Genomic DNA, 10,033 nt, shown 5'->3' with positions numbered 1-10,033 from the left:
AAGATGAAGCATCCCATGCTGATTTGGCAGAGTTCACTAAAACTGGCAGCACAGGAAGAGCTGCTGTTTGAGAACTTGTTGAGGAAGACATGAAATCATAAACCAGGTCCTCAGTCTTGGGGGTTGGAGATTTTAGTTCCAAGCCAAGAACCTTGGCCATTTCTGCCACCTGAACGCAATAGGACTTTGTCTCCTCAGTAAGAGCGTCAGAAGGTAGATTAGGTACTGTCTCATCAGGTAATGGGTCAGATGGATTTTCAGTTGTCAGATGGATTTTCAGAAGCATCATCTGAGTCAGAGGTGGAAATGTATTCGTAATCCAATTTTTCTTTCTCAGGAGCTGTGGGGTTATCCTGAAGGGTTGGAGGAGGAATTATCTGTATATTTGGAGATACAGGGCGTGTATGCTCTCTAGGTTGTTCTTGCAGAGGCTGTGAAGGAGGAGGTGGATTTGGTAGCTTCTTGAAAGATGTGCTTTGGTCCTTAGCAAGAGCCCTATCTTGGGAAATGGAAGCCATTTTAAGTTTCCTTAATTTCCGGAGTCTGACCTAGTTGTAGTCATAAGGGAGGTATGGGGAGGACATATAGAGAGGGTCTCTAAATCTTTCTAACCTTCTGACATAACCAGGGTCAGGAGCTCATGGAGAACTCCAGTAATCTATTCTTCTTCTGAAGAAGGAATAACTGGGGCTTGAGAAATGATACATCTCTTTCTATGGGTAGTTTGGGTGGTGGATGGAGAGAAAATTATGCTTGCCAGGGAAGCTGAAGGTGTCTTGGGAATGGGAATAAGCAATACACCAGAGCCTATGTCTTCTTCTGTATCAAGACCATGTAATGAAAACCCCTTGAAAATAGAGCCAGAAGGGGTTGTGTGGAAAAGGTACAGGATAGAGTTGGTGTTCTGTAGAATAGGACCTTTTGACATTGATGGAAAATCAACCATGAAGTTTAAAGTGAGCACATTAGTCGGTTGAAAAACTGTTTCCACGGTCAATGGAAGAATAATTGGAGTTGGTGTCACAACTGTCTATGTCGAGGGTAAAAGAATGTTTGGTATTGGCATTGGTACCAAGGTTGATATCAGTGCCAGTGCCGGTAATGGTGTCAAGGTTGTTATCAGGGCCTATGATGGGCTCTGAGAGATTTGAATAAGCTCCAGAGAAGATGACGATGATCTAGAGGCTGCTGGTGCTGAAATTTCAACTATCAAAGGCGAAGGAGTCCATTCCCATTCCAACAGAACTGATTCCTTAGATGTCAAGGCTGGAATCAGTGGTCAAGGCAGTGATAGTGGGACGAGTGATTTGCCCCCTGAAGCCACCAGCGTCCAAGGGTGGGTACTGCCCAAGGCTGATGATGTTGACATTGGGGCCACTGACATGGAAATATTCCAATGTTTGGATGCTGAATAGGATGGAGAATCTCCTTCCTGATGTTTGCACTTCTTATGGTGCTTGTGGTGACCCTCTCTTGATACATCATGCAGTTTCTTAGGAACATCCTTGGAGTGCTCCGATTCAGTGCAAACTGTATGGGAGTCTCTATGTGGAGAATACCTAGATCCCGAAATCAACTCTGAGTGCTGATGGTCAGGCAAAATTTATGTCGACTATGTCAACAGTAATGGAAACTAGGGCATCAATGTTGGGGGGCGCAAAGTTTTTTCATACACTGTAGCCCTCAAAGACAATTCTCTACTCTTTCTGGTTTGTTTAGAGAAAGATAAGCAAATTTTGCAAGAACGGACAACAGGGTCTTCCCCTAAGCAGAGCAAACACCTATCGTGTTTATCAGAAGAAGGGTGCATCCCACCACAGGAAGAACACCTTTAAAAAGTTTTCTTAGCATCCATCAGGTCAAAATTAGAAAAAAATACAGTCCGAAACGTTAAGAAAAGAGTAAATTTTAGGAAACAGTGGTTGAAGTATGTGAAATCCAGTAAAAACAACTTTCTATTTCTTTCCAGGGATTGAGCACAACCAGGGAGCAAGTCCTAAGCAAGGCACACACAACAGTGGTCAAGAAGGAACTGAGCCAAAGGGTACTTTGCCGCCAAATATACTGAGCATGTGTTGCATGTGAGGGGCAAAGCTAAAGAGCGCTCTAGGGAGTTATCAAATCCTTCTGTGGGGACTACTGCACAGGCACAGAACCCACATTGTGAAGGATCCCAAATCACTTCAAATATCTAACAGCTCGGTTCTGTGCATGTTTGCTTCAAAATCCATCAGTCCCAGAATTCAATGGTACTTACGTAAATGCACATTGGACTGCAGCCTAAAGCTAGGTTTACTCTAATACTTTCCTGCTCATTTAATTCTGGATTTAGATTCAGTTGGACGATCTGTCAGTAATTTTAAGTATCCCAAGGAGATGCTTAAATGTACACTATGGACAGTTCCAAAATTTGAAGAAATTCCTTTTATCCTCCTGAGCAGTAGCTGCTGAATGTACTCAAAGAAAGTACAGGACAAAATTTTAATACAGGACATAATTTTTCATTGCATTAAGTGAACATGGGGAGCAAGCTAGGAAAATACTGTCACTAGTGTTAAAACTTCTGCTATCAACAATTCTTGGCTTTGATCTGAATAAAAGTTATATTTTTGTTGATAATATTAATATTGCTGGCTGATGTGCCAGCTGTGACACTACTTGGTGAAATAGGACCTGACCTCGCTCATGCTTTTGTAACATCCAGATTGGACTACTGCAATTTGCTCTACGTGGGGCTGCCCTTGAAGATGGTTCAAAGCTTCAGCTGGTTCAGAATGCTGGCGCAATGATGCTTGTGGGTACAAGTAACTTCATGAGTATCACACCCATCCTGCGGCAACTTCATTGGTTACGAGTCCACTTCCAGGCTAGATTCAAGGTGCTGGTCTTAACATTTAAAGCCCTACATGGCTTGGGGCCGGGGTACCTGTCGGACCGCATTTGCCCATATGAACTTGCCAGGGCCCTCTACTCATTATCTCAGGTCCTGCTCATGGCCCCACCACTAACAGAGATCCAGTTGGCAGAGACTTGATACAGGGCCTTTTCGGTTGTGGCTTTGCAACACCCTCCCTGAAGAGCTTTGCTATGCTCCTTCTCTCAGTGCTTTTAAATAACAACTAAAAGCACATCTTCTTAAAGAGGCTTTTAAATGTTTCACTTGTTGCTTATATCTGGTAGGTTCTTTAGTCTATAGTTTTTATAGTTCTTAGCTTTTTAAATAATTTAATTTGAAATTTTAAAAGCTAATTCTGATTGTGGTTTTAGTTTGGACTTTTAACTTGTTAAATTTGATTAATTTTAATAGTCTCATTTTATACTGTAACTATTTTTAAAATGTTGTGAGCCGCCCTGAGCAGTTATATACTGGGGGTGGGTGGTATAAATATTTTAAATAAATAGTAAAATATGTTCACATATTCTATATATGCCTGGGGAATTATCACCTCAGGATATCTATATTCTGTGCTTTTTTGCTTTTCTTTTCTTTTTTAAACTGTGGCTGGATGAAACTTAATTCCTCAATACCATCCCTTACAAACAGTCAAAAACCCTTTTATTTAAAGAGTCGATATGAATCTCTATCCCCTGGCCCAGAAAAACATTGATTTTCATCATATAACTATCCTTAATTTTTAAACTCAAGATCTCCCCAACTTCAGGATTTAATGCCATTGAACTCACAAGTTGTGTCTTTTGTATCTACTGCTTACCTCTGCTGCAATGTTTCCTAAAGTGTCAAGCCCCAACTGTCTTAGAGAAATAAAATGGCTGTGAGCAGAGAGTAACAGGAAACGAAGACAGGTACGATTAGCTGCCAACAGTTTAACATTTCCCTCCTCAAAGGAAAGATTTCGCAAAATCACTGCAATCTGGAGAACCCGCTGTCCTTCAATATCATTAATGCCCAACTTGCGTGGTGGATGAAATAAAGACTCCCATATCCAGTCTTCTGATGGAGTATCTACAAAAGATAAGGTATTCACTTTAATGGTTTCATTCTGTTCTAGATGACCAGATATAATTTAATGTTTATTTGGTAACTCACCTGGAGATTTGTTCCTGTCAGAAATGAGGTCACGTACTTCATTATCTTCAACAATATCCTTCCAAAACTGACAAAATAAAAAAAATATATATTCTGAAGTTTTCTTTAACAAGATACTTGTCTCTGAATGTCTATTGTGTAATAATGGAAACCAAGGACTCCACTGAGTACAATATCTTACATTATAAAGCCAAAAGAGATGGTGATCAAATTGCATTGCATTTTGATGTAAGGCTGCAAACTCTTGACCCCCCCAAAACCTCCTGTGTCTTTAATCGTTGAATGGCTATGGAGATTATCAGCAGCTATGCAATGACAGAATTCTGCACTCACCAAACTTCTCCCTGCTGGGACTTTATTTAATGTACAAGGATACTTTGCTTTTAAGGCCAGCTGTTTGCATCTTTGACTGAATCTGACCCAGTAGTTCTCTTTAAATCATTATGGCAAATGCTGTAATGCTAATTTCAATGCAACCATTAACCCCAAATCATTCTCCTTTTTAAAAATTAAAAACAAAATATCAACTTCTATAACAAAATTCAAAACAGTATCTTTCCTTTAGTTCATTTTAATACACTTCTCTTTAATCTTACCAATCTCTTTTTCTTCAAACTGTAAATGAATTGTGTACTTATTGTCTTTAAAAAAATGTGCCAAGAAAATAGTACTGATTTATATTTGGGGAGAAAGGGGTGGTGGGGAGTGAAAGGTGCTGTTCCACTAGTTTTAGAAAAAATGTATACAGAACAATTATTAATCATACTCCTGCCAAAATAATATTGTTATTGCTTATTAAAAGGACAACAGTAGAAATCATTCCTCTAAAGTCAACATAATGCCCTCCCTCATAAAAACCTAAGATATATCCTGTTTAAGTAATATTCACTCTACCACATAACATTAAACAGAAGGAAAATTAGGATTTCCAACATACAGATATTTTGGAAGCAATGTTACCAAATACTATCTTACTTAATAATATTATTAAGTAGGGTCGTCCCCACCCACCCCTTAACTGTACTGTGGTACTGCATCGAGTGTAACACTTATAAATAGATTTTGGAACACATCCAAACTGCTTCCTTAAAAAAACAACAGCCCACAACATACAGTAGACACACACTGTTTCTGCTAACAGTAAACTATGAAGCATTCTTGGAACTGTCTTTCCTCAGACACAATTATTTCAACAGATGTGATAGGTCAAATGCATTATAATTTGGTACATTTCCATATGCCCATCTAGACAGAACTACTTGTGTGTCCTTGATATAATAATAAATGGTATGGGGTCTGATCCTTTCCCACGTAGGCACAGACTGCCAAATGTGGAGCAATCCCCGTAAGAAACAAAGTCCTGTTTTACTCCCGACAGGCACTCAGCACACTAGGTCATTATGAAGAATTGAAGGTCTGTTCACACCTCCCATATTCCCATCTGACCCACTCCCCTCAAAGCTGCTATTACTTGACTGAGAGAAGGGTCTGGGGGAGGTATGCATAAGCCTCCTATTTCTCCATTAATGTATCTGCAGGGAAGAATGGTGCCCTCAGCTTTAAGTGGTACAAAGCTAACACTGCTACATGTAATTAAGGAAATATTGTTCAGAAAGATTAAGGCAATGGGAAAAATCTCAGTTACAATCCATTCTGGAAACTGAATTTTACCAGTTTTGCTGTAAAGATGCTTCTATATCCATCCATTTTAAAAAAAACCCTTATTTTCCCATTTTTGACATGTATTTCTTTGTGAACAAGATATATTTCTAATAAACAGTAATAGCTGCCTCAAAGAATTAACAAGTTATGAAATACTTTTCAAAGGTGCTTTATCCTTAGCTGGAACTGGAGTGGATAGTACCTCATTTGAGAAGAGAAAAATCATAACAATTTGTGCTCAGGGTTCTGCAACTCCATGCTCCAGGTCAAGCTCAATGCCAATGAGGTTAAGTGCTCTGTAGTGTTTTATCCACCTTCCCCTTCCAATATTGTTTAAAACTGCAGTTTATACTAATATAGATATGGAGATATTGCCAAAACCTATTGCACTGCATGGGGAACTGAAAGTACTATGTATTGTATCTCTTTGTTCAAAAAGATGAACTAATGAACAGTTGTTAACCAGTCACACAAAACAGAGCTTTTACTGCAAGTTGCCTTGCTAATCCCATTAATGTAGAAGATCCCGCCCTCTAGTGGTAAATCAGTGTTTCTAGGTTCAAAAATAAGTTCTAGGTAGGACAGTCATGGGTACATGAAATGACTTTTAAGAGCCATATATAAAGGTGCTCATGGCATGCAAATAACTCTGATTGCGTAGCAAAAGCACAGATCAAAATCTGGCACACAAGTCTGAGTGGCAGTGTGCTTCATCAAAATATGTTTTTACAATGAACAGCATATTCAACAAAAAGAGGCTGCATTTATGAGCAAAGTGGTTGTGTGAAACTCAACTTATCATTTTTGATCTAACAGAAGAAACATTACATCCCAAATGTTGCTTTGCCATTACTAGTTATAATAAACAGTCATTGTATCATTTTCCCTGCCTCACTTTATCTCCCCGAGTCTTCCCGATATTAATAATTTTATTTTACCAGACCTATCTTACTCCAAAAATCTGTATATTCTCTATCCATTCCATTCTTACATATTCCTTTTCTTCCCATTATTCCAGTTTTGCAACTACTGTTTTAATTATTTTTACATTTAAAAACTAAATGGAAAGTAAAGTTCTCCACCTGACATTTTGGCAAGATAGTTTTTAAACCATAATATAAAAGTTACCTTAACAAAATCTCTATCCGTTTTCTCCTTCCATTCTTCACCAAATACAGCAGAAAATGAACCTAAAGCTATGAGTTAGAAAGTATTAAAGTTACAATTAAAATTGTCCATAAACAGGTTTGCCATACTACTCTACTACTGATAATGAATACAGCAATAGTTTCACAGTAAGCCAATCTATTTCATTTGCAATATAAGGCTCTACTGTAGCACCAGTATTACTGTCCATTAGAAGTGGTATAGCATTTTTAAAAAATTGTTCTGAACTGTGTCTGCCTACATCAGGTAGTTCATATGTAGAACAGAACAGACTGCAGAAGAGGGACTTTTTTTTTTAAGAGGCATATTCTGTTTTATGAATTTGTAACTGATTAAAAGGTCAGGACACAGAGAGAAGAAATAAAGAATTTTCACAGTCACAGGAAGTAAGAAGGGGGGTCCCTCAAGGATCTGTAATGGAATGGGTGCTTTTTCATGTGTTCATAAAAGATCTGGAGTTAGGGGTAAGCTGCAAGGTGGTTTGCAGATGATACTGAACTCTTTAGGATGGTTAAAGCTTCAAAAAGGATCTCTCCTAGGTGGGTGAATAAACAAAACAGGGAATGAAGTTCAATGTAACTAAGTGTAAAATTATGCATAATGAGGCTTCATATATACGCTGCTGGAGTCTGAGCTGTCAGTGACTAACCAAAGAGTTATTGGGGTCATGCTGGATTGTGCAAGGAAAATATAAATCTAGTATGTATACTTACAAAACAACAACAAACAACTTCTGTTACTACTTTAACCCAATGTGGGGCAGCTGTGAAAAAGGCAAATTCCAGGCTAGAGATTATTATGAAAATACAAGAAGCAGATTCAGGCCAGACATTAAAAGGACTTTCCTAACGGTAAGACCTGTTTGACAGTAGAACAATCTGTCTCGCACAGTAGTGGAATCTCCCTTGCTCGAAGAGACTGGATGGCCATTTGTCAGGGATGTTATAGCAGTTTCCCCCATTGGAAGGAACCTCCCCATCGATCAGAGGTTAGATTAGAAGACCTCCAGGGTCCCTTACAACTCTATAATTCTATGAAGGGATCAAAAATAAGTTTGAATATTATAATCCTTCACACATATCTATGGTGAGTTCACATCTGGAATATTGTACACTGCATCTAAAAAAGGATATTGTAGAGCTGGAAAAGGTGCAGAAGAGGACAACCAAAATGATCAGCCTCTTCCTTACAAGAAAAGGTTATAGCATTTGGGGCTTTTTAGTTTAGAAAACAAGTGGCTAAGGGGCAACAACTGAAACTTATAACTTTATTCATGGTGTGAAAAGAGTGGAAGAGAGTTGGTTTTCTCCATTCCTCTCTTATGACACTAGAACCATCTGCCATCCAATTAAAGTGGCAGATTTAGTACAGTATTTCTTCACACAGCACATAATTGGTCTGTAGAATTTGCTGCCACAAGATGTGGTAATGGCTGAATAGATGGCTAATTTGATTGCTTGCATAAAATCTTCTATCTTTATATATAATCTCTCTATATAATTCTCTTAAATGTACCCATTGCGAATCCCATGTGTGGCAGCTCTCATGAGAGTTCGTGACTGAGCTGCCGGGTAAAAAGAGAACGGGCAGGCTAATGGATGGATGGCCGGCCGAGAGAAAGTGGTTATGGGGAAAGTGGTGGCGGCGGTGGGAGCAGTGGCTGAAATGGGCTGAGAACGAGGGAGGGGAAGGAGGGGGGAGAATCAGAGGTGCTTATGCTCTGAGCCCAGACAGCTATTGACTCATATTGTTTGCTTTGAACTGAATCCGATAGCTTTTTTTTTTTTTTTTTTTGCAGAAAATGGAATTTTCATGGAAGGAAATGGTATTGCAGGTAGAAAGAAATGTAGAAAAAAAATGATGGGCAACAGGGTGTGAAGAAAATACACTTTAAGCTATAAGGGAGATACAGTTGTGAGCATGTAAAAAAAGGTAACATTAAAAAACTACTTTTAAAAAATAATATATCAGAATACAGATTCTCAGAAATCAAGATATCTACAGTGACCAACAAGTTATGCAGTCCTATGTCGGCATCTCCAGTTGACCCAATCTGCTGTGAGTGTTTAAGGCAGCACTGGGGACTTGCGCAAGAGTACAAATGCACCAGCACACTGGGAGCACAGCTTCCATTTTTTACAATGGAAATTGCATTCCCAAAGTGTTTGCACATTTAAGCAAGACTACTAGTGTTTCTTTAGACTGTCCACAGCATTGCAGGCCAATTAGAAAAGTCAAGATAAGAACGCATAACATGTTGGCCAGTATACTGTATTTACCTGAATCCAAAACTTTGTTTCCCCCCCAAGTTCTTTGATATTAGAAACTGAGGGGTCCATCAGAATCCTGCTCCATTTGGTTAATAGGTATAAGGTTTATTTAACCTCTATTTTTAAGAGGGTCATCTTCAGGTAAATATAATATATTAAAAAGCACTATTTTAGACAACTTAATTCTTGGAATGTGCAAAATGTTCTGCACATGGAACATTCCATGATCAAAAAGAGCCATTTTGAGTGTTCTGAGCTTGGAACAGAATGCCCTTCAAATGAAGGGCCTATTCCGAGCTCGGAATATAACAAGCCCATTTCAAGTTGGAATATTCTGAATGCCATTTTGGATTCCATAATGGTGCTCCTCTGGCCTCTTCACATGCGCTGTAGATATTTGTGTGGTCAGCATCACCACACAAATGGCTGTCGTGCATGTGCAGAGGCCAGAACTGATTCCAACCAATTTGGAATCCAAAATGGCGCTCAGAAAGGGGTTGTTCCTTCTGAACAGCCTGTGTTTGTTCCAATGGAACATTCCGGGAATTCATGTTCTGTTCTGACCTCAGAAAGGTATGCTAAATCCGTTTTGTGCACACACCCACTTGGTTTCCTTTAAATTTGGAAAAGAACAAATTATGAAACTTACCTACTGATATCAACATTCACAGATCTGAGATATTTACAGATCTAGTTAATTAAAGTATGATCACTGAGATTCCCATGCTTCTGTGCGCAAAGGAATATTCCTTGTGCACAACAGAAAATTCCTTTAGATCACAGGGAAGTCCTTGCAAACCGGAGTCTTTAGAATGTGATCTTCAAATTTATAGATGTGATTTTCAGAAGGAGAACAAGAATTCTTACATATAACCACCTTAGATAC

The 10,033-nt window shown here is 38.9% G+C and overlaps 1 protein-coding gene across 9 annotated transcripts in view; it reads right to left on the bottom strand.

The window, feature by feature from the left end:
- The window catches only part of ARID2 (AT-rich interaction domain 2), a 167,519-nt gene that overhangs the window by 44,246 nt on the left and 113,240 nt on the right, over nucleotides 1-10,033 (bottom strand). For all 9 annotated transcript variants that reach the window (XM_053256470.1, XM_053256473.1, XM_053256469.1 and 6 more), the window contains 3 exons: nucleotides 6,839-6,906; nucleotides 4,049-4,115; nucleotides 3,714-3,964 (listed from right to left, as the gene is read on the bottom strand). In XM_053256470.1, the coding sequence (XP_053112445.1) occupies nucleotides 3,714-3,964; nucleotides 4,049-4,115; nucleotides 6,839-6,906 (386 nt within the window). The remainder of the gene's footprint in view (nucleotides 1-3,713; nucleotides 3,965-4,048; nucleotides 4,116-6,838; nucleotides 6,907-10,033) is intronic.

Source organism: Hemicordylus capensis, chromosome 5 (genome assembly GCF_027244095.1).
Source record: "Hemicordylus capensis ecotype Gifberg chromosome 5, rHemCap1.1.pri, whole genome shotgun sequence".
Classification (NCBI taxonomy): domain Eukaryota; kingdom Metazoa; phylum Chordata; class Lepidosauria; order Squamata; family Cordylidae; genus Hemicordylus; species Hemicordylus capensis.
This window is presented reverse-complemented; position numbering and strand designations above follow the sequence as displayed.